The sequence below is a fragment of the Ciconia boyciana genome, chromosome 18 (assembly GCF_034638445.1).
Source record: "Ciconia boyciana chromosome 18, ASM3463844v1, whole genome shotgun sequence".
Lineage (NCBI taxonomy): Eukaryota > Metazoa > Chordata > Aves > Ciconiiformes > Ciconiidae > Ciconia > Ciconia boyciana.
The window spans coordinates 12,605,590-12,626,795 of record NC_132951.1 but is presented as its reverse complement, the minus strand read 5'-3'; the positions used below and the strand labels follow the sequence as shown (position 1 = coordinate 12,626,795).

The following is a 21,206-nucleotide window of genomic DNA, read 5'->3' as shown; positions in this document are numbered from 1 at the left end:
GAGCACCGTGATGGCAGGAGGTTTGGTGGCACTTGCCGGTGGGTCAGTGTCACGCAGTGCCCAAGTAGGACAAAATCGTACCATGGCAGGAGAGGGGAGCGATGCTCGCCCCACACACGTCCCACAGATTTGGCCATGGGCAGCAGCTGCTGCGAGACCCCGAGTGATAAACTCGCAGGACCGCCAGCGGTTGCAACTGATGGTTGTGGCATCATCATTTTTTTCCTGCTAAAAACCAGCCGGGTCACTCAGTGCTCGTCTTTTCTATGCTGGGCTGCTGCCTGGGCAGGCTGCACGGCCCCAGGGCACCCTGGGCAGCCAGCTGTGTCCGTCCCAGGCACTGTCCCACGCTGGCAGTAGATGGCACAGGGCTTGGCACGTTGGACTGGAGGTTGGTCAACCTGGAAAGGTCACACCGAGCCTTTTCTCCAGGTTTCCTCCCCACTGCCATTTGCAGGACACCATTCCTGGCATCCCTGGGAATCCACCCCCCCCGGAGCCAAACTGAGCATGACACAAGTTTCCCCAGGAATTAGGCATTTCCAGAGCTGGCAAAATTATTGATATAGAAAAAGACTCATCCAAAAACCCCACACTGCTGCCAGTGAGGGAGCCTGCACCCTGCCTTCAAAGCCCGAGCTGCGGGCAGGGCCCAGCCGGTGCAGACTTGGGGCTGCCTCTGCTCTTCCTACTTGCCAGAGTGGCCGGATCCTGCCGGGAAAGCCTCCAAAGGTGCAGGGCTCAGCCCGCTTTTGGGCACCAGCCTGCTCTGAGCCACACGAGGCGATGGAGATGCCTTTGGGGATGGAGACCCTATGCCAACCCTCACCCCACACCCTTTCCAGGGGGTGGCTGAAGCCACCACCAGTCTGACAGCAGCTTCTAGCTAGAGGTGATCCCATCCTCACAGCCCAAGGGCTTGGCGAGGACCAAGCCACCTTAAACCCTTGCTGGGGCCCAGGTTAGAATAAAAAAGCCTGGGAAGGTTTGCAGGGAGCAGCTGGTGAGGCTGGGGCTGCAGACCCAAACCATGCACCGCATTGCACCGCTCCCCATGGGAGCGGTCCCAGGACTGGCTGCAGAGCTCCCACCTCACTCTGTGGAGCTGGCAGCTTCTTAAGGAACATCTCAACCACCACGTGCCCGGTCCAGCACCAGGGGCTGGTCTGAGCCATCACCCCTCTGAATGCCGGGATGGGGCAAACCAGGACAGCCCCCAGCCCCGACCCTGGGAGCTTCCTCCAGCCCGTGGGAAGGGGCTGGCAGGGGCTGCACGCTCCAGCAGTTCCCCCCCAAAATCCACCCCGGCCATCATCCTCTGGGCACGCGTTTAACCCCAGAAGAGCTGTGGGTTCAGACACCGAAACAGGGACCTGGGGGCCCGGCCAGCCACCCCCCACTGGAGGATCCACACAGCTTTGCCCATAACCACATGGGAAAGAACAAACGAAAACGCCTTTTTTTTTTTATAAAAAGATCAATGAAAAATTTATTTATAAATTTCGCACTCTGGGGCTACACGTCTATATCATACACTCAGGAATATGCTGTACTGTACAGACTTTATCCAGTTAGAAATGATCATATAGTGACCCACATACAGCTTCAATATAAGCCTAAAAATTCTTAACATTAATTAACATAATTAAAAAAGGTATTCGCATCTAAAGAAAAATCTACAGAAAAACTCCTTTCTGGAGCAATCTGTGCATCAGCTTCAATGTCTGCTTATTTCACTGACATTATCAATATATTCTTCTTACAAAAATAATAATAATAATTAAAAAGATGACTGCCGGAAGGCGACCAGTCATGCACGAAAGAGCCTCCCCCACCTGCCTCTTTTTTTTTTTTTCTTGTACTCCCCGTTTTGGCGTGAAGGGTCAGCAGCACGATGAGCCAACAAGGGGGGTGGGGGGACCCTCATTTCAATTTGAATCAATCTGCATCCCTTTTACTTCTCAGGATCAAGAGAGACTGGGGTGCGGGGGTTGCATAGAAAATTGAAACTCTAGGGACTAGGAAGGGCAGCAGCTTTTCAGTAAAATACAAAGGGATGTAAAAATACATCAACTCACAATTTCAGAGCAAACCCCCTTCCCCGACGTACAGTTTCCCAAAATCTCAGCGTGTCTAAAGCTCCAGGAGGCTGGAAAGGAACAATACTTTTCTTAAACAACTCACCCAGCAATTCATACAGGAGATTCACAGTCTTAATAGGTATTTTATAAAAATATAAATATGGGTTACATCATGTTGTCTTTACAACACTGGACAGAGCTCCCTTTAGACTGGGTTTATAACCAAGATTTCTTTTTAAAAATCCATCTAGAACTTGGCTTTACAATACACTTTTTAATATCATGTCATAAATGTTATGACATTTCATTGTGGCAAATCCATTTAGTCAAAAAAAAAAAATGTGCAACCATCTGGTAACGACGATAAAACCTCGCTAGAAAAGGTCTTGTTCCCACCCCGTAACTATCGCACAGAAGCACCAGTGGAAGTGCTGGACACCCCCTTCCATGCTCACAGAAAGACTTCGGCCAAGCAGTTCCTTGCAAATTACAGCATTAACAGTAGACGCTTTCGACAGGGCTTTTCTTCTTGTTCTTCTTTAAATCTGGAGCTTTTTAAAATCTTCTCAAATTGTTGGCGTGCAGAAAACCAAAAACAAACTGCAGGTGAAACCATCAGAGACGAAGCAGAATATTCAGTGCAATGGGAAATAATCACGGCAGACTCAAGTTGGTTTAGTTTTAAGACTAGGAGAACAACAACAAAAAAGCATATTTCCCAAACCATATTTTTGAAACACTCACCACCGGCTTCAAACAAAAGCAGGCTCACAATCTTCACCCACAAATATATACATACATGATAAATAGTTAAGACACAACCCAAATAAACCAGCAGGTAACTATTTTCTTTTTTTTTTTAATCGTAATGGTTTGGATGCAGGGAGCAAGAGAGGAAAGAGCGGGGAGACGGCAGTGATATGGATGGTTTTAGTGCAGACGAAGAGAAGAGGGCTGAAAGACCAGCGGGAGAAAGGAGACTTCTGAAATTTTCCGCATTTTCCAAATGGATGTTCTTGTGCCATAGCAATAAAAAGCAGCATTTGCGATTATACGTGCAGTCACTTCAAAATGCGACTTCGGGTGGCTTTCTCTTCTTCCTCCCTTTCTTTTATAAATATATATATTTAGGCATATATATAATATAAAAGACGGGTGAATCTACATACGTCAAATGAATCGTTCTGCATTGAGAAGTGTTATCCAAGTTTCACCAAAAGGAAAAAAAAAGTTCCCAAACTATTTTCAGTAGTTTTCCGGCATCTCTAGGCAGCAGAGAGCGCTCGCGCCCCTTTTCTGTGCAAAAGCAAATCCTCTGCCTCTAGAGTTTATTTCACTTTTTTTTTTAAAGAAAAAAAAAATAGTCCAGGATTTGCTAATCCCCCTTTACACACAAAACCAGAAGGATTCAGTGTCTTTTCCTGGGATCTCACGCGTGCTAAACGGATTCAAGGAGCGGGTGAGGACGCAGACTTTCTTCGGACACCCAAAAAAAAGAAAACCAAAGCAGAAAACCCAACGCAAAAGAAGAGAGAAAAGGAGCGATGGGGGTGGGAAACCGTGTCTGGCGTATTCCAACGGAGTCGCCTCGGGGAAAAAAAAAAAAAAAAAAAAATCAGCGGTGGGGAAACCCTGGGAGAAGCTCGCAAGCGGAGGAGGAAGGCTTTCCCGCTCTTCCTCGCCGGGGAAGGGCGGCGGGCGGGAGCCCCCGGCCCCTGCCGGGCACCGCTCCGGGCATCGCCCCGGGGCCGCGGGAGGAGCCGCCCGGGGGCGGCGGGGTCGGGGCCTTGAAATGAATTCGTTTCTGAGCCAGAATACCTTCGGTGGGGGGAGCGAGGGGAGCGGGGAGGGAGGATTAAATATTAGCGGGGAGGGGGCGGGGGGGCCTTTAAAGCATCTGACCAGATGTCAAACTGAAACCGTGAATACTGTGAGTGCAGCCGAGGTAGATGGAGGAAAAAACAAAACAAACCAAAACGTATTACAGTAGGAAAACAACCCTTGGAAGGAGAAAAAAAAAAAAACAACCACAATTAAAAGCAGGCGAACGGTGGCGTGTTTTGCGTGGGGCCCCAAATCTTCGCCAAATAAACCCCACGCGGGGGTGGGAGCAGCTTTGGCGGCCGGGGGAGCGGGGAGGCGGCGGCCCCGGCATCACCGGGCGCCGGCGGAGTATTTGGCCTTGGTGATCAGGTAGAGGACGATGTCCTGGTGGCCCCCGAAGGCGGCGATGTGCAGGGCGCTCCAGCCGTCCCGGTTGGCCAGGCGGATGTCGGCGCCGAACTTGACCAGGAGCTTGACCAGCTCCAGGTTGCCGTCGATGACGGACTGGTGCAGCGCCGTCTGCCCCTCGGGCCCGAAGGAGTTGACGTTGAACTCGCAGTTCGTCATGTTCTGCAGCAGGGACTGCAGCTCCTTGGTGTTGCCGCGCCGCACCGCCTCCTGGAAGACGCGCTGGCTGGGCGGCGGCGCCGCGCACGGCGACACCTCGCTCTGGCTCATGCCGCCGCCTCACGCCCCGCCGCCCCGCATGGACGGCGACGCCTCCGCCCGCCCGGGCATGCGGTGGCGGGCGGCTGCTGCTGCTGCTGCTGCTGCTGCCGGGCTGCTGCTGGTGCCGGCCGACCGCCCCGCAGCGGCCCCGGGCCCCCGCCGCGCTGCTGCCGTCCGCCGCTCCGCGCCGCGCCCGGGCCTCTCTGGAGCGGAGCCGGCCCCGCGCCGCGCCTTTTACCCACCCTTTTATTTGCATAACAATGGCACGGCCGTGACGCGGCGCCGAGGGGCGGGGCGCCGCCACCGCGCGCCCATTGGGGAGGGCAGGGGGCGGGGACGCGGCGGGAAGCCACGCCCCCTGAGACGAGCCGGGGCGCCCCTCCCCCACCCGTGAGCTGCGGGGGGGCGATGGGGGCGATGGGGGCGATGGAGCGATGAGGGCGATGGGGGGCGATGAGGGCGATGGAGCGATGAGGGCGATGGGGGGCGACGAGGGCGATGGGGGGCGACGAGGGCGATGGGGGCGATGGGGGCGATGGGGGGCGCTCCCGGCTCGGCCCGCTCGGCTGGGCTCGGCTGGGCTCGGCTCGGGGCTTCGCTCGGCTCGGCCCGCCTCGGGCTATCACGGCTCGGCGCGGTGGCCGCAGGCAGGGGGCACCACCGCCGAGCCGAGCCGAGCCGAGCCGAGCCGAGCCGAGCCGAGCCGAGCCGAGCCGAGCCAGGCGGCTGCACCGGCCCCGCCGCCCGCGTTGCCCCGCAGCGCTGTGCTGGAACCGGGCCGTGCCCGTCCCCAAGCACCCCCCGCGCCTCCGGGACCCCGGCGACCCCCGCCTCACCCCCAGCCGGGAGCCGCAGGCCCCGAAGCCCGCGGGGGCGGGGGTCAGCAAGGCGCGGTGGGGTTCCTGCGGACACCCTCAGATCTTGGGGCGACGGCGTTTTGCTGCAGGTGTATCTCCGCGTGAGCAGAGGGGACAGGTGACAGGCAGGGACGGGGGGATTCAGCCCCGCAGGACCCGGCCCCTCTGGAGCCACGCAGCGGAGCGGGGTTTGCACGAGGTTTCGGGGATCCACGGGTGGGACTGACTTTGGGGGGAGAGCCCCAGCCCCGGCCAGGTCCCGCCGGCCCTGGCGTGAGTCAATGCAGTCATGCGGGGCTTTATCCGGGGTCGGACCCGCTGCCCAGGCGATGACCAGATTCCCGGTGTGCGAGCGCTGGGAGGTGCGGGCACCGCGGGTAGGCAGGAAAGTAGGCAAAAAAGTACTGAAAATAGTGCATCAACCCCGAACGGCGCCGGAGGGGCCCTCCCTGCGCCCGTTTGGCCTGCGGGGAGCAAACGGCGGGGGCTGGTGGGAAGCAGCATCCCCAGGCCAGCACTCGCTGTGTCTGCCAGGCATTTGGTCAGCTAGAGCAGAGCAGGAGGTGCAGGAAGAAAGGAAGGAGCGTGTCGTAAAACGAGGTGACAGCGGCCGCGCTGAGGGCAGCTGGCCGGCAAGCTGCTGTCACCTGGCCGTGCCAGCGTGTCCATTTGAGGGTGGGAAGGGAAAAATCAGCCAGCTGCTAAATTCTGCCCCAATTGAGTGAGAGCGCTTGGATGAAACATGCCGTCTTGGAGCCGTCTGTCGCACGGCTGGAGGACGGTGGCCATGAGCTCGGGGCACGACTTGCCCCGTGGCGTTTTCCCATGGCTTTTCCCTGTAGCAGCCGGGGAAGGCTGGCTGTGGGTCCCGCTCCTCTGTTGGAGGTTGAACCAGCCTGGTTTGGGCTGTAAGGAGTCAGCGAAGCAGCTCCTGTTTCTCCTCCTGTAAGGGTCTACTTTCCTAAGTCCATTTCTGCAGCTAGGTTTTCTCATCCCCATGCCCGTCTCCATCCCTGTCCCATGCCCGTCTCCACATCCATGCCCATGCCCATCTCTCCATCTCCACCCTCATCCCATGCCCATGCCCACCGCCATCTCCATCCCCATCCAATCCCGTCCATCCTATCCCCCTCCCCTTCTCCATCCACATCCCCATCTCCTCCCCAATGCCCATCCCATCCCCATCCCGTCCCCATCCATCCCTTCCCCATCTGGTTTCCATGTCTCGCTCCCCTTGGTTTCCCCAAGCCAGAGTTCTCCCAGTCACATCCTTAACACCAGCCTATCGAAGCACATCGTTCTCGCAGAAAAGGGAGGGTTTGGATGTGATCGCGGGTGGGAGCTTGGGGCCCTGAGGCCGCTGCTGGACTGCAGGCACTCCCCTTCTGGTGTCCTGTGTCCGTGCAGCTTCTCCCAGGACATCCCTGTGCCATTGAAGCGTGGAGCCCCTGCAGCACTGGCCCAGGGCATGGAGGTGGGCTTGGGGTCCATGTGTGGGAGCAGGAGCCAGGTTTGCCCGAGGACAGCGAAGAGGAGCCACCCCCTGCCTGTCCCGTCCCCCCGAGGGCCCCGTCCCAGGTAGGGGGTGGTGGCTCTGGTGCCCCCATCACCCCAGCCGTGGTGGCAGCGGGGGGACACCAGTGGCAATCCCTGCGCTGCTCTCCCCTGTGTCGCCTTGCCGGGGCGAGCAGCGAGACGTGCCGTGACTCACGGTGACTCACGGGGAGTTAGGGCTGAGCCCAGGGGCCCGGCACAGCGCGGCAGTGCAAACAGCCGCGCCACGCCGTTGAGGGACTGCCGAAGCCACGGCAGCCCATGACCATTTCTCGGCACTGAACCCAGCAAACTCATTGTGGCGAAGCCTGCAAAGGGAAAGCAGCGGGTCGTGTGGCGGCTCTGCCGGAGCCGGGCGGTGCGGAGGTTGCGGTGGCAGGAGCCTGGGGGTCGGGGCTCCGCTCCTGCCGGCTGGCCCGATCCTTTCCGCTCCTAAATATCCCAGCATAGCTGATTTTGTGCATTTATGGGCCGTATCCTGCGAGGTGTCGAGCCCTCTTAGCGAGCCGTGGGAGAGTGGCAATTGCTCACACCTCCCCGGTCTGGGGCTTGGCCAGAGTTACATCCTCGCAAGCAAATCTGCGTTTGCCAGTGACACTGGTGAGAAAATAAAGCGCCCGGGCAGGGACCCAGCCATGCAAATGTTCAGGGCTGGCAGGTGGGGGCAGGACTCGGCCTGGGAACGGCGCCAGAGAGGGAGGGAAAAGAGCAAAAAAACAACCGAAAAAAAGGAAAATAAAAAGGCAATTTTGAAACCCCGTGTTTTGGCTCCAGTTTGTGCCCCAGCTCTGTAACCGGAGAGCAGCCGGGTGCGGCGGTACGGCCCGGCCAGCCCCCCCGCACGGCCCGGCCAGCCCCCCCTGCTCGCTGGCGGGCGAGGGGCTGCGGCGGGGCTGGCGGCGGGCGCTGGAAGGGCCCTTTCCTCCCACCCGGCGCTCGCTCGGTGGGGCCCTGCAAAACCAGTAGTCCCACCCAGTGATTTATCTGCTCTCTTCTGAGAAGAGGGGAAGCAGCGGCGAGTGCCGGCGCTGCAGACAGCGGCGGGAGGCGGGGAGAGGGACAGTCGTGCCGAGAGGCGCGGACCCAATCTCCCCTCCTCAAGAGACGGGACAACCAAATTTCCCCCCCCCGCTCATGAGGGCCTGTGGGTGAGAGGAGAAGGGACGGCTGCCGCCGGCACTGCCGGAGGGGCTCAGCGCCGCCCCGGCACGTCGGGCTGGGCACGTCGCAGCCCTCTTCCAAAAAAGCCAAGCGGGCAGTGCCCATCCTCGGGCCGGGCGGACGAGCCAGCAGCGTCCAGCCACCCCCGGAGGCCTCCTTGAAGGGAGCCGGAGCGCCGGGGGGACGGATCCGGGGCAGGCGGCGAGGGGGCGTGCCCCCACTTAATTCATTAAAATGTGTCGGGGAGCGTGGGAAAGGCGGGAGCTTTTCTTCCCAGCGCAGAGACCCAGCAAAAGGCGGCGAGGGAGCGCGGCCCGCCCGGCTCCCTGCGAGCCGGGAGGAAGCGCGAAGGTTTCCTCCGCTGCCGGCCCCACCGGCGCTTTGCCTCCCGGCTTCTTGGCAAAGCGGTTGCCGGAGCCCCGGTGGGGAAACGCAGGGCTCGGCCAACGCCGCCTGCCCGGCCGCGGGACGTGGGGGGTGCGGGCAGGGGGGAGCCCCCGCGGGGCCGGGGTGCCGGGGGGCTCTGCTCGCGGGGTGGGAGCGGTCTCCCTTGCTGGGATCCACGGCCGGGAGGGCGGAGAGGCCAGCCCTGCCCCGGGTGGCTGCTTTCGGCAAGGGAGCGGCGGGGAAGGGGCTGCGGGGGGGTCTCGGGGAAAACTTTCCGCGGTGCTGCGTGAGAGCTGCCCGGCTCACAGCGCGGGGCAAGCAGGGGCACGGCCATGGGACCAGCCTCGCGCTCTCCCCGTCCCGGTAACGCGGGCACATCACACACCACCAGCCTTCAGCAACACCCAAGCAGAGCCCCGGGCGGGGCTGGGCCGCTGCCAGTCCTGCAGGCAGAAAGCTCCCGAGGCCAGAAGCTGGGGTTTGCAAGAGAAACCTCGTGCTTGTGCGGTGATGACACGTGTGCGGGTGCCCCGCGTCCTCTGCAGGGAGCAAGGCACCGCGAGTAGAGCTCTCACAGGCAGTTTGGGGAAGCCCTGGGGACAAGGGGAGGCTCCAGGCATTCCCCCATCCTCCTGGGACACCCGCGGCATGGGGACCACTGTGGGAATGTAGGCTGGGGACTGCCAGTTCCAGCAGATGCCACCTCGGATGCTGCTCTGCGTGTTGCCTCCCTCCCAGCCTGTGACAAACAGGATTTAAAACCTGAGCAAGACTCAAGCACGGTCATAACCCTACGTGTGGTCGTTGTCCTTGGAGGGACACAGGTGGGGACATCCCTGCGCGCCTGGCCCCGGGGCTGGAGGACCCCGACTCCCCGCAGGGGCTGTGGTGATGTGGTGCCGGGCTGTGCGGATTGGGTTGTCACACTGCAGCTTGGCCTTTAATCGTTCCGGTGCCCTGTCTCATCAGTCCTTATCCTGCTGGAAATGCTGCAGCTCTTCTGATGTTCAAACCCTGCCCGTAGCCTACAGCCTCCATATCTGACAGTGGGAAAATGCTGTTGGGCAAAAGGCCACCAACTGGGGCACCCTCGGAGGTGGAGAGCTGCTCCTGCTCCTGCCCTGTGCTGCTGGCAGGGCTCTCCAGCTGTGCTGGTGTCCTGGTGCTGCTGGGCCACCCCGCGGCGTCGCCTTGGCTGATGTCCCTGCCACAGCAGAGCACACTTGTACCAAACTGCCTTGGCTCGAGCCCGTGTCTCCCAAGACATGCGGTCCCCAGGGCCACTTGTTTGACTGTGCTGCGTGGTCACTCCTTTGTGGTGGCTGCAGGGATGGGGGTACATTGCTGCACTGCTCCCACCGTGTGGTTCCCCCAGAAGATGCAACACAGCCCACTGGGACTGGCCTGGGGACCTGGTGACTGCTCTGTGGGGACATCCCTGGGGTCGAGGCAGTCTGGGGGGTGACACAGCCATAACCCCCCATGGGATACATGGCGAGGCATGCCTGGAGTGCAGCTGGAAGCTCCTTTGCCTGAGAGTCATGCCCATGTATTGGCAGGCTGATGGGAAGGGTCCGGTCCTGGGCTGTTTCCCAGGGAGCAAACGTCCTCCTGATGCAAATCTCCCTCTTCACGTGGCACCAACACCTCCCTCCTCTCCTGCCCCCGGCGAGGGGCCAGCAGAAGCGACCCCCGGCCCGTGGGAGCAGTGTTTCCATGGTGTGGGGCAGCACAAGGGCCTGAGCTTGTGGCCAGCCTCAGGCTTGTCAGCCCTGGGTCCGTGCCCAGAAACACGCCGGTTTGTTTGAAAACGGCAGCTGAGCAACTGGGAGCTCGATCAGAGCATCCGGCTGGAAGAGCGGCTCCATGTCGAAGATGGGCAGCAGTACAGCCCTCGCCCTCCTCCTCCTCCCCTGCCTTACTGGCTGCTGTAGGGACCAACCAGCCCTAGTTCAAGGCACAAAGTCACGCCAGGGAAAACTGAGCTGATTTCTCTGAGCTGGTCAAATATGCAGCGAGGTTTCCGCTCCAGATTACAGGAGGAAGGAAGTTTGCTCGGAAGGGGATGGGGATAGGGTGGGGGAGAAGGGAGGGAAGCGCATTCCTGCCTGATGAGGAACAATGTTGATATATTCATTTGTAAACTAAAGCTGGCCTGAGCACCAAACACCTTGTCCCCATCAAACTCCGAAGGATATGCGAGGAGTACACAAGGCGAGGAGAGGAACCGGCCTGATATCCGATGCAGCGTGTGATTTCTCAGGGCTGAGAGACGCTGCTCATTCAGGTCTCATTCAGGCTGGCGTGATAAAACAGAGATAAAACTCTTCCCCAGTGCCGTTTTATCACAGGGTCCCGCTGTGCTCGCATCTTGCAACGCAGGGGCAGGAGCTGAGCGCAGGTGAAGCAACCTGGGGGTCGAAAGGGTCTTGGCGTGGGCAGCCCACGCAGAGCCTGCATCCCGGCGAGAGCTGCAGGAGCCGCCCTTCCAACACACGATCAAACGGCTCCATAAAACCACGGAGCGCTCATTACTGCCCTAATAAATGTTAAACATTAGTATGGCACAGACAATGGGATTTTTTAAATTATTTTTTTAAAGTAGCCAGATAGGGAAACAATATTGTAGGCTGATTAGAAAGCTGGTTTAATTCCCTTTGATCCGTATCCACCATTCAAAACTGGACAATTTATTACTTCCTGGATGCTGCTCAAGGCCGGCCCGACGTGGAGTTTGATGTTGACTGTGGCTATGACTGGAGATGACCTTGCTGCACAGATCCCACCTCGGCATCACCTCCTGCAGGCAGCAGAAAGGGAGAGATGCTGTGCTGGGTCTCAGCCGCTGCCCCCATCCACAGGAGCTGGATGAAACCCTTTGGGAGCTGTTTCCTGCCATGCCCACGTGCACACACGACCTGCCGGTGTCTGCCCGAGAACAAGTCCCACCGTGGTGAGCCTGCCCCAACACAACTGACTGCCAGCAGCCCAGGCTGTAAGCACAAGAGCTTGTCCCCACGTTGATGGAGAGGGCAGGGAGATAAAGTCCTAGAGGTGTCCAGGAGGTGACCCTACTGTCCCCAGGGATCAGAGGGAAGGGGGCCTTCCAGGCAGCTGCGTGGCCAGGAGCCGTTCCCCAGGGCAAGGGACAGGGTCAGCGTGCCCCACTGCCCCCCCCGCCAGCTCCCCTCCGCAGTGAAAGCGGTGGCAGACTGATGTGAAACCACAGCTCTGAAAAACCCAGTGAGCAAAGCCCAGCAATGCCCACGGGCTGGCTGGAAGTGTTGTTTGGGAGGCTCGGGGCTGCAGCTCCGACCTCCCCGCTCCCGGCTGGGCTGGGATGACTCACATGTTCGTGTGACTCAGAAGCTTCCTCCTAATGGGGTCTGGAGGGGTTCGTCTCATCGTGTGATGAAGCATCGCTCACCGTGGGGGCTGGCAGTGGGAGGCTCTGCAGCGTTCCTGCTTTGCTTCATCCCCAGTTTCTGCCCTCCCAGAGCAAACCCCGAAGTGGCAGGATGCTGACACACGGATGAGTCTGCGTGGAGCCCGGGGGACTCAGGCTGCTCAGCCTCCGGCGCTGGCAGTCCCGTGCTCACCAGCTGGGGTGGCCCCACCGGTACCCTCCACCAGTGGCTGGTGTAGAGGGGCTGCAGCAAAGCATAAGCCTCATCCTCCCTCTGCCCAAAGGACACTCTTTAGGGTCCCCGCGTGCTGCTCCAGGGGAACTGGGAGTCCGGTTGCCCACAAGGACATGGCAAGGCACAAGGCAGGAGTGTTCACAGAGGAGGTGGCTCATGCGCTGGAGGAGCCAATGACTGTTTTGCAGAGCATCGAGGGTGCTGGCACCAGAGGTGGGTGAACGCAAGGACATGCCGCTTCCAGGCATTGAACAGGTCACCTGGACACACAGGGACGATGGGAAAACCCCCAGAGGCAGAGCACCAGCCCAAGGCCGAGCGTGGCAGGACAGAATCACAGAATCACAGAATCGTATAGGTTGGAAAAGACCTTTAAGATCATCGAGTCCAACCGTAAACCTAACACTACCAAGCCCACCACTACACCATGGCCCTGAGCACCTCATCCAAACGGCTTTTAAATACCTCCAGGGATGGGGACTCAACCCCTTCCCTGGGCAGCCTGTTCCAATGCTTGACAACCCTTTCAGTGAAGTAAAATTTCCTAATATCCAATCTAAACCTCCTCTGGCACAACTTGAGGCTGTTTCCTCTCATCCTATCACTTGCTACTTGGGAAAAGTACAACCCCCACCTCCCTACAGCCTCCTTTCAGGGAGTTGTAGAGAGCGATGATGTCTCCCCTCAGCCTCCTTTTCTCCAGGCTGAACAACCCCAGGTCCCTCAGCCGCTCCCCATCAGCCTTGTGCTCCAGACCCTTCCCCAGCTCCGTTGCCCTTCTCTGGACACGCTCCAGCCCCTCAATGTCTCTCTTGGAGTGAGGGGCCCAAAACTGAACACAGCATTCGAGGTGCGGCCTCACCAGTGCCGAGTACAGGGGCACGATCACTGCCCTACTCCTGCTGGCCACACTATTTTTGATACAAGCCAGGATGCCATTGGCTTTCTTGGCCACCTGGATGTCCTCAAGGGGCCCGGATACAGCACCCTGCAGCCATGGGGCAGCGGATGCCCCAGGTGGGTGCTGAGGGTCCCTCAGCAGGGATCCCATGTGCCCCTTTCCGCAGGTCTCCTGCCACCCAGCCCGGACACTTGAAGGCTCTGGGAAGGGCTCAAGGGAGAAAACCGTCCTGGTAGCCTCAGGCAGCCGCCTTGCCCCTGAACAGGGAGGGGAGGGATGGAGAGCTTCAGAGCCGGTGGCACTGATGGATGAGAAGACATATGCTGTGGTCCATACTGCGGAGACTGCAGCTGGCACACTGAAAGCACCTCCATCCAACCTATCCATGTCCAAGCAAGGCCCCGTCCTGTCACAGCACCAGAGACGACTGAGGCCGGAGGGACCTCAGCTGCTCAGAAGGAAGGTGCTTGCTTCTGATGCTGCCATTGGGAATGGGGGACAACTGTTAAACATCTACCCATGACCCAGAGGCAGAAAACCTGTTACCATGGGTACCATTTCCTGGCACCAAAGCCCTGCACCGACACGGGATTCAATACTGGAGCTCATCCTGATGGCCTAGGACAAGGTAATTATGACCCAAAGACAGGGAGGTTGGCCCAGGGCACGTAAAACCAGGGTCTGTGTCTCCAACCGATGGTATCATCACCTGCAAAGTAGATATTTGGTCCCTCCATGTACCAGTTTTCCAGCACCAGAAGCCCTACAAGCAATTGCCAGTGCACCAGGCCAGGTACATTTAAAGATGCCAGTTTAGCAGAACACAGCTTATTCTCCCCTGTCACCACCTGGCCCCAAACTGTTGCACCAGAAACATGACAAAAATGACCTGGGGGTAAAAGCGAAGAGGAAATTCCCATTTTAGATAAAGAGGGAATGAAGAAAAACACCTAGAGAGAGCGCAGGGCTGGAAAACCAGGACATGAAACACAATTCCTTCAGGTTATATGCAAAAAATGTAGACAACTAGGGAGGGAAATGGAAAGAATCGATGGAAAAATGATGGCTACCGAGGGTGAGATCAGCAGAAGGCATTCTAATCTCATTAGGAGAAATAATCCCCGCGGCTGGAGGTGTCGATACGCCTGCAGGAAGGTGTGCCACGCCCCGGGAGCCTCCAGCCAAGGGGGAAAATCTCCCACTTGGGCATCTCCAGGGCAAACCAAGACAGATGGGGAAGGAGGTGGTGAAGGTGATGGGGAGGGAAGTTTTTGCTCAAACAGAACATTTTTGGGTGGTGAGCCACGGTGCCTTGCACCCACTGGCCTGGGAGGGTGAATGGCCACCAGTCCCTGGGGAAGCCGGGCAGCGCAGCAGCATGGCTGGGCTCTGGGGGCTCCCCGGGTGAGAGCCCACCCTGGGGACAGGGGACTAGAAGGGACAGATGTGACTGTGACTGTCCCTGGCTGTGACTCCGTGGGAAGCACAGAACCTGCCAGCACAGCACCGTGGGGAGGAGAGGAGAGGAGAGGAGAGGAGAGGAGAGGAGAGGAGAGGAGAGGAGAGGAGAGGAGAGGAGAGGAGAGGAGAGGAGAGGAGAGGAGAGGAGAGGAGAGGAGAGGAGAGAGAGGAGGAGAGGAGAGGAGAGGAGAGGAGAGGAGAGGAGAGGAGAGGAGAGGAGAGGAGAGGAGAGGAGAGGAGAGGAGAGGGGAGGAGAGGCAGTGATGCAGCGATTCCCTAGGGAAATCCCCCCCACTGTCCCCATGTAGCCAAAGCTTCAGCAGCAGGAGATGTGGTCCCTAAGTCCTCCGTGTGTAGGGGCTGCACCGTGCCGGCCATGGACATCTCTGGCTGGGGCATCATCAGTGAGGCTTCACTTTGCGACCCCCAAAACAAGACTGGGAGGAGAGAAAAAGTGGATTTAGGGCCAATCTGCAGCAGCCAGTGTCAAAATACTAACCACTGCACTGCAGCACATCCATCGCTCCGCAAGCAGAGCAGTGGCCAGGACTGAGGGGTCTCACTTGTGCATGAGCACGGTCCGGCAGACACTGCTGTGACGATGATGATGATGCTCAGCCAGGGAGAAGGCTTTCTCTCCGAGCTCTGCCAAGTCAAGAGCAGGGAAGGAGGGAAAATAACCTCCCAAACCCCTCTGGGAAACATAGACCCTCGTAGCTGCTTCTGGCCAGAGCCAGACTCACACCTCAGTGTGTCCTGATGGGAAGGGACCAGGCTCAGCATCCCCGCCCTGCCAAAACGTGTCCTTACCTTTAAGTACGTGCAGGGCCAGTGTTGCATGCTGTCGTGGTGACAGTCCCTGCCATCGTGGTGCTGCTGGCATCTGCCTTGACTTCGTTCATCACCAGTGAGGGAGGTGCGGTTATTTTATGTTTCCACTTGAAAGAAACGGGGCTCTGCAGCAGCAAACGAGGGGCGGTGGGTGACCCCGGCAGGGCTGCGAGGGAGATGGGGATGGAGGGGTGGGCACGGGGTGGGCACAGGGCTCCTGCTCCCCTCTGCTATCTTCTGATGGAAATTGGGACAAAATGGCACACCAGACCATGGAAAGTGTCACCAGGGATGCTGTGCCTTGGTGGCAGGGGGTCATGCCCATGGCCAAGATATGGCAGGGACCACTGAGGAGAGAAGACGGGTGTAGTGGGGGGACGGCCACGTTTCAGTCAGGGTCACTTGTACTAACACCCAGGCAGGAGCTCATGGAAAGAGGGATGTTTAAAGTGGAAAAAGTGGTTTTCTTGCCAAAGGGCTGAGCTGGGGGGTGAGATGTCCCTTGGGGGGGGAAGGAACACCTGGCACCACATGGCCAGGAGCGCTCAGAGAGGGAAAGCAAGTCTTGCATTGCAGTGTAAGCTGCCTGGGCAGGCGTTTCGCTGGCCCATAAATGTCACACTTCAGCCAAGAGCCCCTCGGGCTCTTAGCAGTAACATCAGGGCCTGGCAGTTAACCGGGATTAGAGGAGGAATTCTGCAAATGCTCCTCAGTTGCAGGGTGGAGCGGTTTAAGCCCGTCCCTGGGCTGGGAGGCATCGGCTGGCAGCGCCTGGAGCTGCAGGACCAACCTGGCTGGGTTCCTCACCTTGCCTGGCCCCGCCATCCGCCCCTGCAGCCTCCTCTGGACGCTGGCTGTTCCCTGCCGGTGGCCCCGGTTCCCAGCGATGGTGGGACCACACGCTTCGCTGCCACTCCTGTGCATGTCCCGCAGAGCCCTGGGCACGGGGGCGGCTCGAGGGACCCACCCGGGGGAGGTGGGCAGGCGGGCGCTGCTCACCCCTCGGGCTGGCAGGCAGCTTTGGCACCAATGGAACCGCCCCCCGCCCCAGCCCTGTCCGGCTCTGCTGGGGCATCCCCGGCTCCAGCGCGGGGCGATGCGGGTGCCAGCGGGCATCATGGTGCGCCCAGAGGTTTTCCTGTGGCTGCCTAGCAGCACTCGGCCCCCCCGGGCCCCCACGCCTGCACCCATCCATTACCTCCGAGGAACGCCGGGAGAGCTGCCGGGAAGAGCAGGACCAGGGCGAGAGGGGATGCCGGGGATGGGTTGTGGCGTGGCGTGTGTCCCTCGGGCTAGGGAGTGCTCCGGGCACCAGAGCTGCTCTCTCTCCCCTGTGCTGCTGCTGGGGACGTGGCTCCTGGCTCCCCAACACGAGCGACCCGGCAGTGGGGCAGCGGGGCGAGGGTGCCGGGGCCTGATGGGTGCCACGGGGTCGGCACTGCCTGGGTGGCGTTTTGGAGAGCTCTGCCACCCTCTCGCCATGCCCAGCCTGGAGGGAGGCAGAAATAAAGCAAAGGGTCCGTTCCCCGGCCACTGCTGATTTAATGATCTCATGGAGGCCACGTACTTTTGGGCTGTCGTGAACCATCAGTGCAAATGTGAGAGTCCCCTGCACGGCGGACCCCAAAATGAGAGCCCCCCCTTCCAGCCTGGCACCACAAATCCACAGCCCAAAAAATCTGTTGAGGTTCACCAGGGAGCACGTCCCTTGCGGTCCCTGTCCCGCTGCGAGCCCCTGCATCCCCCCTCAGCTCAGCTCGTAGACGCTCTGCTCGTCCCTGGCAGTGACAAGAACATCCTGAAACTGGGAGACGACGTGTCCAAAATGGGACCCTTCCCAAAACACCTTCCCGCAGCGGGTGCAGCAGTAGAAGTCAGTGAGCTCGGCTTTGTCCAGCACCCCGGGGGGGATGGCAGCGACCTGCAGGACCGTGCCCTCCACCAGCGCCGCAGACGCCCCGCACTGCTCTGGCCCCCCCAGCCGCTTGCCGTGCGGGGTGTAGCTGGGCTGGGCTGCGTCGCAGGCTGGCACAGCGGCATCGCAGCTCTGGCTGGGCTTCTCCTCACACCTCACCAGGCAGCCTGCGGGGAGAGGAGACAGCAAATAAACCATCAGCCACTGGTGTGATGAGCGGGGTCTGTGCTCAGCCACGTGAATGACCTTTGTGAGGGGCCTGTCATCCCCACAGGGAGTCCGGGCTCTGCCCTGCATCCCAGGGAGGAGCATCCCGTGAATTTAGGAGATGGTGGCCACCAGCACCCACCAACTGCCTGCCCTGAGCGTGGCATCCGTGCAGCCTCCTGCTCCCCAGCAGCTGCCCCGCAGCTCCCGCAGCTAATCAGTCACGTCCTGCTGCTGCCTGGGCAGCAGCGGGGTCTGCCATGGTCTTGGGAGCTATTCGAGTCTGGGTAACTGCACCAGTGCTGCTGCTGTACTGGGTGCAATGGTTTTTCCTCCCTGTCGCAGGCTGGGCAAGGCTGCTCTCCGAGATGGGCTGTGCCCCACACCCGGGCCACATTACAGGCAAGCAAACAGCAAGGGAAGCCCTTACTGCTGCTTTAATTAAAAACCACCATTAATAGCTGTCTGCGCTGCTCACGACACTCACAACCCTCCTGGCCTGCCCGAGGACACCGGCTGTTGGGGTACGTGTGACATCCACCTCCCATCACATAACCTGGGCAAGGGGCACAGCGGGGCGCGATGTGGGGCCGTGTCCCGTGAGCCGTCCCCGCACACCCCGAGCCCTGGCCCCACCGGGCAGGCGGGTCCGTGCCATCACAAACGAAGTGCCACAAACCCCACGGCATTTTTGGCAGCTCGGTGCAGACTCTCACCGCCCGTGGCCGGGGCACGGCAGGTCGCTGGATCCGGGCAGCGGAAGCCGAGGGCTGAGCTGCCTCCATCCATCAGGACGCCTGGCAGCCGGGGACGACGGCTGCACTTACTGCTGCAGGATGACTCATTTTTGGCAGGGGGGGACTTGTCCTGCCCAGGCATCAATTAAGACAACAAAAGGCACCCTGCATCGCTCCAGCGGCACCTCTGGGGCGTCCAGCCTGCCCCTTTCGAGGATCAGAGGGAGCCTGGTCAGGAGCCATCTGTGACAGAGAGGGACACCAGCATTCCCAGCTGGCTCTTCCCTGCATCTCAATGCTGTCAGGACCTGGGACAGCCTGGCGATTATTGTGGGGGAAAGCAAGGCTGAGGACAGCCCTGGAATGGCCCCCCCTCCCAGGAGAGCCACCCACAGCTGTCCGGCAGGGCCTCGACCCACCACCACATGAGCAGAAAGAGCCACAGCCCGGGAGAGGTGCGGGAGGCTCAGCTCACACCAGACCCTGGTTCAGGGGGGCTCCCCACAGCCCCCCAAGACCTTCCACACCTCCCCAGAGGAGCTGACCAGCCCAGGCTGGTGGGGCATGGTCACCCCCCATTCCCAGCAGACAAACAGCCCCACTGAGGGTCAAGGCTGTCACTGGAGATGTTCTCAGGGTGGTTTTGCAGCCCAGCCTCAGACCACCACGCAGCCCAGGAGCGGCACAGGTTTGGGGGCCGCTGCCACAACACGAGGGAAAGCAGCCCCAAGCCCAGTCCCAGCCACCAGCCAAGAGCTGGGCTCCCCATCGCCATGCCTTGGGCAAGTGCTCCGCAGCCCCGCTTGTGGATTTGCCTTTCCTTCATGCTCTGCATCTGCTTGGGACACAGCATCCATTCTTGGAGAAAAACCAGTGACCTCAATTTCCCATTTTCTCCAATTTTTAGCATGTGGTGAAGCACCCGCACTGCTCTCAGGAGATCCCTGAGCCAGCCGGAGCGGGGACATGGAGGAAGAGCCCCATTCCCGGGGGTTTCTCCGGGACAGAGCCCATCAGCGGGTGGCAGATCCCTGTGGCAGGAGGGAGGGGCTCTGCCCCTGCCCTGTCCCTGCCTCCCTCCACCCTGTGCTACACGGTGGCATGGGGTGGCCTCAGCCCGGGCATGCAGGGACCAGCTCGCTGAGGAGGCCAAGCTGCGGGCTGCACCGCCAAGCACACGAACCACAGACTCCCTGCAAAACCCTGGGCCATCACTTGTTTTTCTTCAGTTTATAACACACGGACACAAATCTGCCTTTCTTCCCTTTTTCTATTCATCGTGCCTGCTCTCAAGCACCAGACCTCTGCATCTGCCTCCAGGACCCCGACGGGAGGGACATCTACCTTGCTTGGGACTTTTAGATCCAACCATAATCAAAACGACACTGCCAGCAGCCAGCACCGATGGCCAACATCTTTCCCCACCATGGAGCCTAAAAAATTCCCTGGCCCGACCCTGCAGCACCCCAGCCCTGCCAGCGCCAGGGCACAGACACTTGATGCTCCTGCAGCAATCCCGGGCAATTTGCTCTCCCTTCCGACACGCTCCATCAGCTGCCGTGCTGCTGGTGGGCAAAGCCAACTGCAGACCCCCTCCTTCTCTGCATGGGGCGGTGGTGAAACCTCCAGCTCCCCCAAACACCCCCATCCCACCCCCCTGGGCTCGTGAGAAAAAGGCAGGCAGGGAGGAAAAGTTCATCCCTTAAAAGCCGGGGGAGAGAAAGGCCGTGATGGTCACCCGGTAGTTTTGCCTTTCGCTTGCACCAGCCCCCTCCTAATTGTGGCTCTTCAAAGGGTTGAAAATGCTACATCACTTCAAAGTGACCATTTTTGAATGGGAGCTTGTAAAACCCCTTCTCCCCCTCCCACCAAATTCTTTCCAGGGCTTTTGAAGATGCCTGCGCTCCCCTGGCCGCTGCGGTGAAAGGGCCACTGGGCACCAGGCGCAGGGTGCCAGCCGGGCACACGGTGACAACCATGCTGGGAAAAGGTCAGATCCCCCGGAAAAAAAGGGTTTTCCTGGGAGAAAGGGGGGATTTTTTGAAGAAGGGTTTTTTTTCTCCCCCTTGAGATAGGCAGAGCCCTCCCGGCAGAGCCGCTGCTCCCGCGGGGCTGCAGCCCGGCTCGCCTGGATGCTGTGCACCGTGGAGTTACACCGGAGATGGAGCAAAAGGAGTATGTGGGGTGCGTGGGGCCGAGGGGAGCCGAGCGCGTCCTTCCAACGTGCCGGGAGTTTTTCAGATCTATGGCTTCCAGAGCTCTGCGATGGTTTGCACCAAAGGCTGGATTCCCCCCGCATCTCTGCGGAGGAGAAATGAAAGCGATTCCTTACCAAATCAATTCGAAACACCTCTTGGGAACTAATAATCCCATTATAAAACATCTTGAAAATAAAAAGCCCTTTTGCCTCTCGCTCACCTCTCCCCCCCTTGCCCGGGTCACCCTGGGGATGACAGAGCCCGACGGGGGGCTGAGCCCTGCAGCCCCCCCAGCACCCCGGGGCTGAGCACCCACACGTGTTAGTGCCGCAGAGCTCCACAGGCAGCAAGGATCGTCCCCGTCCCTGACGGGGCAGCCCTGCTCAGCACAGAGCCATCTCCTCCTGCCCTCCCCATGAGCTGCAGCCGTACCCTGCCCTCGCATGTGCTGCCCACCACATCTCCAGCTCCTGCCCACCCCTGCTCGCCTGCGGGAGTTAATACTCCACGGGAACAGCACAAACCACTGCTGTTCCCACCCATGGACACGTCTCACCTCCCAGAGAGTGCTGCCATGCCCAGGGGAAAGGGGATGCTGCAGGACCCCAATTCTGCTTATTTCTGCATCAGGTTCCTCCCTGGGTAGAGCAAGGCCACCCTCAGCGGTGGGATCCCACCTCTTGAGCCCAGGCGACATCCTTGTCACCCCTGCAGCAGCCCCGCGTTGTGCCCAAGCCACTGCCACGCACCCCAGAGCTCGGCTGACCCCACGCTCCGTGAGG

At 59.8% G+C, this 21,206-nt stretch overlaps 2 protein-coding genes across 4 annotated transcripts in view; both read right to left on the bottom strand.

The window, feature by feature from the left end:
- Positions 1-1,489: 1,489 nt before the first annotated feature.
- NRARP (NOTCH regulated ankyrin repeat protein) lies at positions 1,490-4,664 on the bottom strand. Its single transcript, XM_072883304.1, has 2 exons — positions 4,113-4,664; positions 1,490-3,668 (listed from the first exon to the last, which is right to left on the bottom strand). Exon 1 carries the CDS (start codon positions 4,581-4,583, stop codon positions 4,236-4,238), a length of 348 nt encoding a protein of 115 aa, XP_072739405.1. The 5' UTR covers positions 4,584-4,664; the 3' UTR covers positions 1,490-3,668; positions 4,113-4,235.
- Positions 4,665-16,898: 12,234 nt separating this feature from the next.
- Positions 16,899-21,206, bottom strand: part of EXD3 (exonuclease 3'-5' domain containing 3) — a 296,388-nt gene continuing 292,080 nt past the window's right edge. For 2 of the 3 annotated variants that reach the window (XM_072883192.1, XM_072883193.1), the window contains exon 23: positions 16,899-17,449. In XM_072883192.1, coding sequence (XP_072739293.1) covers positions 17,115-17,449 — 335 coding nt within the window. In that variant the 3' untranslated portion in view covers positions 16,899-17,114. The remainder of the gene's footprint in view (positions 17,450-21,206) is intronic. The other variant, XM_072883198.1, reaches the window with a different exon arrangement.

Coding starts and splice junctions, on each gene's coding strand:
- NRARP (XM_072883304.1), bottom strand. CDS start 4,583: ATGAGCCAGAGCGAGGTGTCGCCGTGCGCGGCGCCGCCGCCCAGCCAG.